The sequence below is a fragment of the Sarcophilus harrisii genome, chromosome 5 (genome assembly GCF_902635505.1).
Source record: "Sarcophilus harrisii chromosome 5, mSarHar1.11, whole genome shotgun sequence".
Taxonomy (NCBI): Eukaryota; Metazoa; Chordata; class Mammalia; order Dasyuromorphia; family Dasyuridae; genus Sarcophilus; species Sarcophilus harrisii.
In genome coordinates this window covers 106,353,362-106,367,338 of record NC_045430.1, presented here as the reverse complement: position 1 = coordinate 106,367,338, position 13,977 = coordinate 106,353,362, and the positions used below count along the sequence as shown (strand labels likewise).

General features: G+C 39.9%; 1 protein-coding gene across 8 annotated transcripts in view; it reads left to right on the top strand.

Moving 5' to 3' along the window:
- Positions 1 to 13,977, top strand: part of PEX5 (peroxisomal biogenesis factor 5) — a 40,844-nt gene that overhangs the window by 14,965 nt on the left and 11,902 nt on the right. For 6 of the 8 annotated variants that reach the window (XM_023504582.2, XM_031938236.1, XM_031938240.1 and 3 more), the window contains 5 exons: positions 241 to 346; positions 1,125 to 1,215; positions 3,465 to 3,575; positions 3,823 to 3,915; positions 4,274 to 4,393. In XM_023504582.2, the coding sequence (XP_023360350.1) occupies positions 241 to 346; positions 1,125 to 1,215; positions 3,465 to 3,575; positions 3,823 to 3,915; positions 4,274 to 4,393 (521 nt within the window). The remainder of the gene's footprint in view (positions 1 to 240; positions 347 to 1,124; positions 1,216 to 3,464; positions 3,576 to 3,822; positions 3,916 to 4,273; positions 4,394 to 13,977) is intronic. The other 2 variants (XM_031938241.1, XM_031938242.1) reach the window with 1 other exon arrangement.

The following is a 13,977-nucleotide window of genomic DNA, read 5'->3' as shown; positions in this document are numbered from 1 at the left end:
CTCATAGCTGCTATGGGCCTGACCTTCTCATGTAGCCTCATGACTTGTTCTGTAACCTTCAGAAACCTTCTACCTTTAACTTTCTGAAAGTGGAGATTCATTAGCATGATTAGGCCAGAGAAGTGACTATTTTTTGAAATACTAGGAATAGGGATGCCATCTAGTCTGTACTTAGAATTCCTCATTTCCCCATTCTCTGGCTGACCCTGTTGATTCTCCAATCTCCCCTAATCTCTGCAGACCCCTCATCGGTGTCCCCTGCCCGCTGGGCTGAGGAGTACCTGGAACAGTCAGAAGAGAAACTCTGGCTAGGAGAGCCTGAGGGAACAACCACCACTGACCACTGGTGAGTCCTGGCTGTTCCTTCCTGTACTTCCAAGGAAAGATTTTAGGCAATATTTTTTTATCCCAACATTTCTCATTCATATTTACATTCTGTCTTCTCCAAGCTTCTTTTTCTTCCTTAGACTCTTTAGTTTTTCCTGCTTGTATTACATCCAACATAAAAACTCTGTAAATCCTACCCTTAGCTTACTAAAAGTCTATAGCTGTCCTAAGGCCTTTCTTGCATCATTTGTGACTCCTAATACCTTCAAAGTTGTGTGTTAGGGAAGGAAGGAAAGAATGGAGGGAGGATTGAGTACTTAGTATATACCAGGCACTGTGCTACTTTTTTTTTTTTTTTAACTAATATTATCTCAGTTGGTCCTTATAAAAACCCTGGGAGTTAAGATTCTTTTATTATCTCCATTTTATAGTTGAAGGAACTGAGGCAGACAGGTTAATTGACTTGCCCAATATCACAGAGCTAGTTTGAGCCCGGATTTGAATTCGGGTTTTCCTCACTTAAGGTCCAGAGCTCTATCCATTACACCACCTAGCCTTAGGGAAGAGAAGATAACAGAATATGGGAATTTGTCTTTTCTTCTATCCCTCATTGTCTCCTTTTATGTATATATATATATATATATATATATATATATATATATATATATATATATGCATTCCTCTTCAGCTGAGAGGAGAAAGTTGTTACTGAGGGCTAGGAATGGGTATGCATAAGGAATGTGCATAAGGTAGTGTTATTTTGGAGCATCAGATCATTTTGTCCTCTTCTGACTCAGGTACAAGGAATATCTTCCTGATGAAGACCTGAAGTCCACTGCCAATGACTTCGTGGCCAAGGTGGATGACCCTAAATTAGCTAATTCTGAGGTGAGCCTCACCCCACTGTTTTTCTGTTTGGGAGAGCTTTGAATGGGACATAGGGAATATGTTCTTAATCTTGTTCTGTCCTGGGAGAGGGAGATGAGACAGCAGGACTTTTCCTATAGTCCCCTCCATTCTGTCTGTTCTTCCAGTTTTATCACATTTTCCCCTTCAGTCTTGGCCATAGTTAATCAGTTCAACTTTATTGAAAGTAGAAGTCATTTATATATATTCCCTTTTCTTTCTTATTAGACCCCTCAAAATTTCTCTAGCTTTTTCTTTTATTTCCTCTAGTTTCTGAGGAAGAACTCACTATTCTTAGCCAAAGCCAGTCCTTCTACTTTTGTCCTTTATCCTCTCCCTTCCTTTCTCTGTTATGGATTTTACCTTTCAGTTATATACTTTTTTTCCTTTGTCAGTCTCTTCTTTGTTGTTTCCTTCCCTATTTGCTACAAATGTGCACAAGTCTTCTTTTTAAAAATCCTAGTATCTTAAGCCATCATTACACATCTCTCTCACAGTCTATCACTAAGCGTTGCCCATACTCTTGTCTCTACTTCTGTACTTTCCACTTATTTCTCAACTTTTTGCAATTTTTGCTTCTGTCCTTCCCCCACCCCTCCAAGGGCAGGATTTGAATTCATGTCTTGCTTCCTCCCAAGCTTCCTCCTCTATCCATTTTGCCACTCTTGTTTAGCATTTGGATCTCAAGGTCAGAAGACTGATGCTCTCATAACAGCTAAAACCAATAGACTTTTTCTTCATCTAATTTTTCCCTCTTTGCTGAGGACTTCCTTCTCTTGAGCACACTTACTTACTTTCCCTGGCTTCTGTGACCTTTTTTCTCTCGGTTTTCCTCCCACTTTTCTGGCCATTCCTTCTTGATCTCCTTTGCAGGAGAATCATCTGTCTTCTAACCACCATTCTTGGTGACTCTCAAGGTTTCTGTCTCTGTCTTGGCCATCTCATAAATATGATCCTTAATCTCCTAAATCATTGCCAGCTATCTGTGGGATGACTCTGCCTGGATGTTCCACTGCCTTCTGAAAGTCAGCTGGTCTACAATGTTGGTCTCCACTTTAGTCTACCCCCTTGTCTCATCCTGTCTGCTCATTTTCCAGGGCATTTCCTGCTTTCAGTCACCACAGTTTGCAACATCGACATCATTGGTGACTCTTTCTTCTCCCGCATCCCCCAACTCCACCCTAGTCAGTTGCCAAGTTTGGTAGTTCTATTTTGGCAATACCTTTCACTTATGTCCCTGTTTCGTTTTTCCCCAGACAGGTTGCAACTACCCTAATTCAGACCCTTATATAATCTCCCTATTTTCAGGGTCTCCTTTCTGATCTATCTTCTATATCATTGTCAAATTAATGTTACTAAGACACAGCTGTGACCATGTTTATTCCCTTGTTTTACATTTTTCAATGAATAGCCGTTTCCTTTAGGAGAAGGTACAAATTCCTCAGCGTGGCATTAAAGAATTCCAAAATCTCTCTAGTCTATATTTCCAGGCTTTTTTGTATTACTCCCTTTCATGTATGTATTCCAGGCACACTGGCTTGCAAACTCTTCCCCGAACTAAAGATTGCTTCTGAATCTGAATCTTTGCACAGGCTTTGCCTTCTCACATTTGCTTTCTTCAAGTATTGGCCTAAATGTCACATTTTATGTAAAGCCTTTGCATACTTCCCTCCCTCCGGTTATTAGGACCCTCTCAATTCAGATCATCTTGTATTTACTTATATGGGTACATACTATATGGCCGTATAAGCTTCTTGGGGACAGGAATTGTTTTTTGTTTTTGTTTTTCTATACCAGCGTAGTGCCGTGCACCTAATAAGTGCAAATAATTTCCAAAGAAATGAAATTTGAGACCCACCCCACAACTCTCAATCTCTCTGTCTCAGCACTTGGGGTTAAATGATTTGCCCAGGGTCCCACACCTAGTAAGTGTTTGAGACACTAGATTTGAACTTAGATCCTCCTGATTCCAGAGCTGATGATCTGTCCACTATACCACCAAGCTGCTCCATGTGCCCTTTCTATTTTGTGGTTTTCTTTGCCTCTGTCCCCCATCTTTAGAACCTATGATCATCTCCTTTTTGTTCTTGGCTATCTTTCAAAGTGCATATTTTTATTGGAGCTGGGTATATTCAAGGAGAAGGGAGTGTTCAGGGTCCTTTCAATCATGGAAGAGGGCACACACTTGGCAATCCTCTCCCAAGTAGCCTGTGTGTGTCTCTGTGCCCCAGTTCCTGCGATTCGTGCGGCAGATCGGAGAGGGGCGGGTGTCCCTGGATGCCAATTCGGGGTCCAGCCAGGAGCAGGCAGAACAGTGGGCAGCAGAGTTTGTACAGCAGCAGGTAGGACCCTGTCACAACCCAGTCCAGCCTCAGAGTCAGCTCTTGCTCCAGGTTATGGTTTCCCTACCATGTTCTCTAATCCCAAGTGGGCAGAAGATGGTCATTGACAGTTTTTTCTGTCAGTGCTTGCCCCCAGCGTGGGTGGCAGTGGGAGCTGATATTATTCAGCTTGAGGGGCTTTTTGAGAGGATAAAGAATTTTTGGGTGGTAGAACATTGACTGGCCATTTACCATTTCTTTCTCACAGGGCACATCAGATGCCTGGGTGGACCAGTTCACACGGCCGGCGAATGTGCCTGCCCTTGATACAGAATTTGAAAGAGCCAAGTCAGCTGTAGAGGTGAGAACAGAGACCAGGAGGAACACCTCTCATAAAATGCCCTTTGGCAGTTTAGTGGAACCTAGGGATCCTTTCTTGGATTAATGTTTTTAAATGCATTAAGTCAAATAACATAGACTTGCAAGGGAAACCAATCATGGAAATAGTTATCAAAATTTCTTTTAAAAAAAGTTCATGGACCACAGGTTCAGAATCCCTTCCTAGAGGAATTCTTCTATGGATTGAAACCCACATAGTAGAGATGTAAGACCAAATAGGAAGGCTCCTTAGAAAGTAGATTTCAAATTGGCTATGACAGTTGACTCTTTCTCTCCCTCCTCTTCTGCCCTCTTCTTCCTCCCCATCTACTTTCCTACAGTCTGATGTTGATTTCTGGGATAAGCTGCAGGCAGAATGGGAAGAGATGGCAAAACGGGATGCTGAGGCCCATCCTTGGCTCTCTGACTATGATGACCTTGCTTCTTCCTCCTATGATAAGGTAAGAGCACTGGTTCCCTGGTGTCCTCTTCTCTTTCAGTCTTCTCTTCAAGCCGGAGATAAAAGGAAAACTAACTTTGCAAATACTGTTTTCCTGTGAACCTTCACATGAAAAGAAATCTAAATGATCATACTGTTTTCCTTTGTTAACAGAAAATCACAAATACTCAATGCCAAAGGTTATAGCATAAATCTATCATTCTGCTTTATCAGAGCTGTTAATATATGGGATTTGGCATTCATGGACAGACTAAGGAATTCAGGACAGCTAAGGAATACATACTTAGCTGAGTATTCAGCTGAGAAGAATACTGAGAAGAAAATATTTTGGTTTCTAGTTTGGGGCTCCAGACTTTGGAAAGAATGTAATTTTCTTGAAATGAAACAAGAACATGCCAAAGACTGGAAGCCTTGAACTATAGAGTCTTAGCCTCACTCGTTTTGAGGGAAGTGGACACTGCCGTTAGTAGGGGAGGATAATTACCTATCAGTGATCTGGAATGATAGGATCAGACTAGAATCCTCTCTGTTCAGAGGCCTCCAGACACCTATCTGTCATACTTAAAGTTGGCAAATTTTTCCCATTCTAATCCCATTCTTCAGATGCTAGCTACTCCAAGCAAGGTAATATCATTAATCAATGAGGGTTGGGGTGAAAACGAAATCACAGAATTTAAAATTGTGAGGCATCTCAGCAACCTCTGCTTCAACACAGCCAAGAAAAGATTTCTCACTCGTATCCCATAAATGGTCTTCCAGTCTCTGCTGGAAGACCTCCAATGAGGGACAAGCTATCTTCCTCTTGAAGCAACCCACTCCATTTTGGGATAGCTTCTTTTGCCTCTGAGGCTGCCTTCTAGGGCCAAGCAGAATAAGTCTGATTCTATTTCCATATCATGGTTCTTCACATACTCAGAACTAGCCATCATGTCTTTATTCAGTCTTCTTTCACAGTCTTTTATCAGTCTGCATGGTCCCTCTTAGGGTTCCCAAATTTCTCAGTGTCCTTCATAAATTGTGATACTAACCCCCAAATACAGTTCTGGGTGTTACTGTGGCAGAGTGTAGTGGGACCAACCTTCCTGTGAATGGAGACTGGATGTTCAGTGCTGCCTGAGCTCTGCCACCATATGCAACTTGCGCTGAGTTTATAGTCCACTAAAATTTCTGGACCATTTTTGGAGTGAACTTGTTTTCTGTTTCCTCCCTGAGGATAGCAAGCAGTATGTGGATAATTTGGGAATCTCTTTCTTTGGGTGATCTCTTTGATCTTTATCATGGGTTCTGCAAAGCACATGGTCTCATTGCCACTTTATAGGTGAGAAAAATGAGGCTGAAAGAAGTGACTTACCTAATGTCACAAGGTAGAACATGCCTGAGGCAAGATTTGTACTTGGATCTACCTCACTAAGTCCAGCACTCTCTGCATTGCACCAGTGCTTTTGCTCTGTGCTTGTGAAGCAGCCCCATTCTGTGTTTGTGGATCTGTGTTTTTATGAATCTACATATAAGACTTTACATTCATCTGTGTTGGATTTCATCTCATTAGATTGAGCAGCTGCATAGTGCAGTTATAATAATAGCTAACATTTTTTACAACTGATATGTATCTAGTCTGTTCTTTATTAGCTTAGTAGTGTTGATAGTATGATACCATAACCAAACTTTTGCCTTTTAGAAATATGTAAGATCATGCATCTACAGCCATTGTTACAAGTTTGTCTTTTTCTATCTTGTTTTTATATGTATGATATATAACATTTAAAAGAATTTTTTCTTGATTGAAAGCAAAAGCCACAGTTTTGATAATTGAAAATAGCCAGTTGTTTTCCAGTACTTTATTATATTGAGAATGTTGTTTGGGGGGGGCTTTTAGCTGCTGAATGAATACATTGGGCACATTTGAGTTTTAGTTGGAATTTTACATAGCTTACATTTTAATTCTTTGGCTCTTTGCTATTTCTAGTAACTCATAGTATTATTTTAATTAATGTTATAATAATTAACTTTAAAAATAGTTAATATTTTTATAGCACTTAATATGTGCCTGGCACTGGGCTAAGCATTTTACATATATTCTCCCGTTTGATCTTCACAGCTTCCCTGGGAAGGTACTGTTGTCTTTTCTTATTATTTTTTTCTAGCTCTATAAAATAATTTCTTGGCAGTTTGATATGACACTGAATAAGTAGATTAATTTAGATAGAATTGTCGTTTTTATTATATTAGCTCAGCCTACCCATGAGTACTTGATATTCTAATTGTTTAGATGTTTAGATCTAATTTTGTGTAGAAAGCGTTTTGTAATTCCTAGCTTTGTCTTGGCAGATAGACGCCATGGGTTTGTCTTTCATCTCTATGTACATAATTTCTAGATCTATACTTATAGATCTGTAGCCCTAATCTCTCTTCTGAGCTTTAATCTCATGGCATTTAATAATCATGGCCTTTTGGACATTTCAGACTGGATATCCTGTGAGTATCTCAAATTCAGCATGTCCCAAACAGAACTATTATCTTTCTCCATAAAACTGCCTCTCTTCCTAACTTTCCTATTACTTTTGAGAGCACCACAATCCTCCTAGTTGCCAGGCTTGCAAACTTGGCATTATTTTTGACTCCACATTTATTCCACATATAGGTGTGGAGCAGAGAGAGTCTTGGATCAAAGCTGATGTAGGCAAAGACAGGCCAAGAAAGGGGTTTCGAGAGAGTTCTGGAGACCTGTTTTTTTAGATAGTGTCTCCCTGAGCAAACAGAACTCTGGAACAAGAACTGAGTGGAACAGAGGGGGATTTTTAGATAATATATAGCCCTCTACTCTTAGGATACTTGTAGGTTAGTAGAGAAATATATATGACATGCATAAATATCCATAATACAACATTAAATACAAATGTTGTTTATATATAAACAATGCCTAAGAGCAGCAGTATGCATAAGAGATCAGGAAAGGCTTTCTGGAGATTTGAACCAGGAAAGGATTATGCTAGGTAGGGAAGTCATGTCAGCTATAAGGAATAAAATGGGAAAGCAGGAAAACACAGGGTCTGTAGTTTGGGAGAGCTGACTGGAGCATAAAATATTGAAGGTTCCCTATGAGATAAGGTAAGATAAGATAATGCTACTAACAAAGTCAGTGTAACTGAGGGGAAAAATTATATCAAATATCACTGATAAGGGTCTATATTTCATTTATTTTGATGCCTAACCTGAAATCTGTAAGACCAAAAGCTATTCCTTGATAGATAAGTAGTCAAAACATATGAATGAATAGCTCTCAGAAGAAGAAAGGTGGTAGTGGTAGGAGGAAGAGGGACAAGCATTTATTAAGCGCCTATTGTATATCAGGCACTGTGTTAAGCACTTTACAAATGTTATTTATCTCAGGAACCCCAAAATCTTAACCATATGAAAGATTGCTTCTTTAATAATGTCTAATGTGATTTTATGTAATAGTTATATTAAAGTGAATATAACAATAATAATATTAACAATAAAAGAAATAATGTTTCTTGGATTTGGCACATCATTACATCAAATTCTTGCTAGGATTCCTGGGTCCATCGTCATTGAAGAAGCAAAGCAGTTCCAGATGTTTTGTATATTTGGTGTCTGGCTCAGTTGAGTCTGATTGCTTTCTCCACTTTGAGGTCCCAGGAAGGAAAGCTGCCATTCAATAAGCTAAGAGACTGGAAGTTAATAGTCAGGGAGATTGAGTAATGACTGAGGGACAAGTTGGGGGTTTTGTTCTAGAAATGGAGGGTTAGGGCTAGAATAAAGGAGTATCTAGGTGGCACAATGGATAAAATACCAGACCTAGAGTCAGGAAGACTCATTTTCCTGAGGTCAGCTCTGAGTTCAAACACTTGCTAGCTGTATGATCCTGGGCAAGTTATGTATCCCTATTTGCCTTAATTTCCTCATCTGTAAAATGAATTGGAGAAGGAAAAGGAAAATTACTGGAGAAACTGCAAATGGAGTCATGATAAGTCAGACTGTATCCTGTACAACTGTATAATAACAAGAGTAGGGGTACCAGGAAGTATGTAAGCAGAAAGATATTTTGTTGAGGGGAGAATGACTAGGCTGTAGCAAGCAGGAGTTTTCCCAGACTAGTAGTCTGCCTCTTAGCAGGCAACTTTAGAAAAGTGGATTAGGGGCAGCAAGCAAGCCTTTTGGGCAAACATAAGCTGAGTAGGGGAAGTTAAGTAAGATGTAGAGACCTGGGCCTCTATACTCTATAAAGGCAGACTTAAAAGTGCAGCAGTAACATTATGGAGGAAGTAAACCCTGTTGGCAGAACATGTTGCCAAAATTTAGGCAATATTTCTGGTGTGATGTATTTAGTACTAGAGCTCGCTTTTCTTTTGAGTTGTGGCAGCACTGGAAAAGTTGGGAGAAAAAATTTAATTGGAGAATACATTTCTATACTCTCCAAATCGAAACCTCTCTTGGGAAGCCACATTAGGAGAAGAATCTGACCATCAAGGAGCTTCTGCTTACACTGCTTACACATCCTGTAGGGTGTTCGATCACTGGGACAGTGGAACGTCAGCTTTGCTGGTAGAGCTTTGCCTAGAAGTACATGGCTTTGTTAACCCCGATTTTCCTCAGTTACCTTGCTCTCTGGCAGAGTTTGAATACAGAATAGCTGGTCTACCATGGCTGCCCATTTCAAAATGGGGAGGATGTGGAAGAGAATAATGGCATATCATTAGGCGAGTCCTACCAGTAACACTGTGAGGTGGTTTTTGGCCACACTCTCATTGGTACCTCTTCCCTATCCTTCACCTCAAATGTTACCTGGGACCAGTTCAATATTGAGTTGTACCACTTAGCCATCATCTTAGAGTCTTTGAGAGGAAACCAACAGTCACGTCCTAATATTGTCATATAAAAACAGAATAAATACAAGGTAATTTTGTGGAAGGAGAAAGCACTAGCTCTCGGGGGACTTGAGAGAGACTCTACCTTGGAGGTGACATCTGAGCTGTGCTTTGAAATCCCACAGGGATTCAGAAAGGCTGAGGCAAGGAGGAGACGCCCCAGGATAGAGGGACAGCCTGTGCAGAGAAGAAGGAGGGAACTTAACGCTTTGTGTTAGGAACATCAGGAAGAATAACTTGGCTAGACAGAGTATATCAGACCAGAAAGTATGTTGGGAAAGGACAGAGGAGTTTCTATTTGATCTCAGCAGGAACAGCAGCTGTAATTTATTGAACAGGCAGATCTGTGCTCCACGACTATCACTTGGGCAGAGATGGGGAGGGGGAAAGGGAGAGGAGGAAGGGAGGGAAGAAGAGAGAGAAGGAGGAAGGGAAGAAGGATAGAGGGAGGAGGGGAGAAAGGAGAGGGAGAGAGAGAGAGACAGACAGAGAAACACAGAGAGGAGAGAAGGAGAGACAGAAAGAGAATGTATATGTGTGTGTGTGTGTAAAAGAGATTGGAAAAGGACCAGAGGGAGAGACTTGTGACAGAGGGACCACTTAGGAGCTATTATAATAGTCCACTTAAGCAGCTCAGTCAAGTGGTGAGGAATTTGGACCAGAATACTAGCCTTGTGAGTAGAGAGAAAAGAGGATTTATGAGACATGTTGTGGAAGTAGAATTGGCAAGATTTAGTAACTAGTCAGATGTGAGGTGAGAGAAAAGAAGTCACTGAAGATGACTCAGAAATTTTGAACTTATTAGAAATGGGAAATTTTAGAAGAGAGGTAGATTTGGTGAATAGATAATGAGTTTTGTTCTGGAGACATTGCGTTTAAAAGAGTCTTGTAGAACATCCATGTAGTAATAATTAGTGGTATGGAACTAAAGCTTAGGAGAGAGCCAAGGATTACATATTTGTATCTGGGAGTTTTCCCCTGACATAATTAAAACAGAAGCTGATGAGGTCACCAGGAGAGTGTAGAAAAGGTTCTTAGTCATTTTTGTGTTATGAACTCCTTTGGCAATCTGATGAAGCCAGCGGACCCCCTTTCAGAATAGTGCCTTTATAAGATGCAGCATAGAACCCTTAAAGTATGGCAACAGCTCAGGAGAGGAATATGAATGATGGGCCAGCAAAGGATGCTGAAAAAAAGATGCCTCTATGGCCATATTCTTTTTCAAGGGGATTCACAGTGGAAGAGTAGATATGAAAGTGCAAAGGTTTTTTGGAGGCAGCTTTAGTTTCAGTTACAATCAATAATTACTCCAAAATGCAGCCAGCTGGTAAAAATGCAAACGTTTATTTCTCCTTCCAAATTAGCCCAGTTAGCCCAAAGACCTATCTCTCTGGTTGAGCTCTTGCAGCTTTGTCCTTGGCTTCTGCCTCTGCTTTCTTCAGCTTCCAGCTCAACTCTGATTCGTGGCTTCTCAATCTTCCACTGAGGCGAGTAGTCCCCTGTATCTCCCAGAGTGCTCTATTTATGCTACTTCTCCAAGAGTGGGATTGTGGGATATCTCCCAGCATGCTCTCTGGCCCTAAGGGAGGTGTGAATTCAGACTAAGCCATACTAAGCCCTGCATTCTCCCAAACGTGTGAACTCCATTGAGTACTTAGATACTTATGAGCTCTCTAAAGGTGTGAACACAAGCATTGTTTCTATCAGTTCCACTTAGTACCTTGTTTCAAGTTCTGGCCCAAAATATCTCTAAGATCAAATCAATCACACTGAACTATGCCAAACCAGATAACTATTGTCTCTATCAACTCCAATGTCTTAACACTTTGTAAAGATTCCAACATGAAAGCTATAGACTTTTCCTCTCTAAAATGTACTCAGTGGTTCAGTTTATTAGACCCCTTTACTTCCATCAATTTGATACACTGAGATAGAAGCAGAGCAGTTAGATGGCTCAGTGACTAGAGCTCTGGATCTGGAGTCGGGAAGACCCGAATTCAAATTCAGTCTTACTCACTTGTTAGCTGTGTGATCCTGGGCAAGCCACAAAGGGATCATGAAGAGTCAGACATGACTGAACAACTGAACAGCAACCACAAAAGATAGAATTGTTCAGCCCCAGTCTGCAAACCATGGCTGGTAGCATTTGTATTTGCCAGTTGAGAGTGGTAGAGCTGCTGCAAATGGGGGAGTAGGGATGTGTCTCTTGAAGCAAGAGAGGAAGGAAAATGAAACAGTAGCAGTAATATTCTTATACTGATACAGAATTGGAGGACTTAACAAAGTATTAACAGAAACATTTCCAAGACCTGTTTGCTGTATCAAGGGTAAGAACTGAGCACTTTGATACTCTGGAAACTGTTTCTCTGTTCTTACTTTCTTCTGGTTCACTCAGTCAGTTGTATTTTTTTCTAGTCCATACCATGTATTGGGCACCATGCTAAGAGTTTTATAGAAAGGCACTCCCCAATCCCCATTTACATTTAAATCCTACTACAGAGTTTTAAAGCTTTTTGAATAAAGCCCTTCAATCCATTTAATCCAACTAAATCATATTGTATTTTTTCCCTTGAAGACTCCTCCTCTCTGGAGCTTCCTGGAGCAGTAAGATATGGAAGGTCATTAGCAATCCAAATCTTTCACTGTCCAAGGAAGGCAAGATGGGACAGATTATATTCTTCTGTCCTTCGTTGTTGAGGAAAGGAAAACCAAAAAAACCTCTATGGATCTACTCCCCAAATCTAATCCGGATTCTCCCTCTGGAATCAAAGGGAAATTTGAGGAAATTCCTCATAATAATTTAATGGAAGTTTTTATTAACAGATCCTGCTTGCCCTCACCTTAAAACGGCAGCCAGAAACAATTCCCTTCCACTTTCATAGTTTTGACTGGAATTCCATTCCTTTTTGGCAGTTTTAATTGTCTGCCTTCAAGCCTTACTTCTCTGAGATACCTGAGCTGACATAATACAGTTAGGAGGATTTTAGGGCTCTGCAGTGTAAAGCAGGGTACCCAATTTCTATTCTAGAAGTAGAACTGAGGAGGCCTGGAGACTGTAGTACAAACTGAAGGGCTCTGTCTTTTTGTCTGTCTGCATTTCAGGCTTCTGAGTCCCAAAGTGTGCGTATCAACTGGGAAATTTCATTCTATTTTTTTTTTAATTATTATAGCTTTTTATTTAGAAGTTATATGCATGGGTGATGTTTCAGCATTGACAATTGCAAAACCTTTTGTTCCAGTTTTTTCCTTCCTTTTCCCCTACCCCCTCCCCCAGATGGCAGGTTGACCAATACATCTTAAATATTTTAAAGTATAAATTAAATACAATATATGTATACATGTCCATATAGTTATTTTGCTGTGCAAAAAGAATCGGACTTTGAAATAATGTACAATTAACCTGTGAAGGAAATAAAAAATGCAGGCGGACAAAAATAGAGGGATTGGGAATTCTATGTAGTGGTTCATACTCATCTCCCACAGTTTTTTCGCTGGGTGTAGCTGGTTCAATTCATTACTGCTTTATTGGAACTGTTTTGGCTCATCTCATTGTTGAAGAGGGCCACGTCCATCAGAATTGATCATCATATAGTATTGTTGTTGAAGTACATAATGATCTGCTGGTCCTGCTCATTTCACTCAGCATCATGTAAGTCTCTCCAGGCCTTTCTGAAATGATCCTGCTGGTCATTTCTTACAGAACAATAATATTCAATAACATTCATATACCACAATTTATTCAGCCATTCTCCAATTGATGGGCATCCACTCAGTTTCCAATTTCTGGCCACTACAAAGAGGGCTGCCACAAACATTCTTGCACATACATATCCCTTTCCCTTCTTTAGAATCTCGTTGGTCTATAAGCTCAGTAGAAACACTGCTGGATCAAAGGGTATGGACAGTTTGATAATTTTTTGAGCACAGTTCCAAATTGTTCTCCAGAATGGCTGGATGTATTCACAATTCCACCAATAATGTATCAGTGTCCCAGTTTTCCCATATCCCCTCCAACATTCCACATTATCTTTCCCTGTCATTCTAGTCAATCTGACAGGTGTGTAGTGGTATCTCAGAGTTGTCTTAATTTGCATTTCTCTGGTTAATAATGACTTGGAGCATCTTTTCATATGGCTAGAAATAGTTTCAGTTTCTTTGTCTGAGAATTGTCTGTTCATATTCTTTGACCATTTATCAATTGGAGAATGTCTTGATTTCTTATAAATTAGAGTCAGTTCTTTATATATTTTAGAAATGAGGCCTTTATCAGAACCTTTGACTGTGAAAATGTTTTCCCAGTTTATTGCTTCCCTTCTAATCTTGTCTGCATTAGTTTTGTTTGTACAAAAACTTTTCAATTTGATATAATCAAAATTTTCTGTTTTGTGATCAATAATGATCTCTAGTTCTTTTTTGGTCATGAATTCCTTCCTCTTTCACAGGTCTGAGAGGTAAACTATTCTATGTTCTAAAAAAAATAAATAAAATGAAGGTGGCCTAGTTGTATCAGATCTAAAATTATATTATAAAGCAGAGGTTACCAAAACCATTTGGTATTGGCTAAGAAATTTGATTTTTTTTTATTAGTTCCCGTGAAATTCTTGACCTTTTTGTTTTTCCATATGAACTTTGTTGTTATTTTTTCTAGGTTATTAAAATAGTTTTTTGAGAGTCTGATTGGTATAGCGCTAAATAA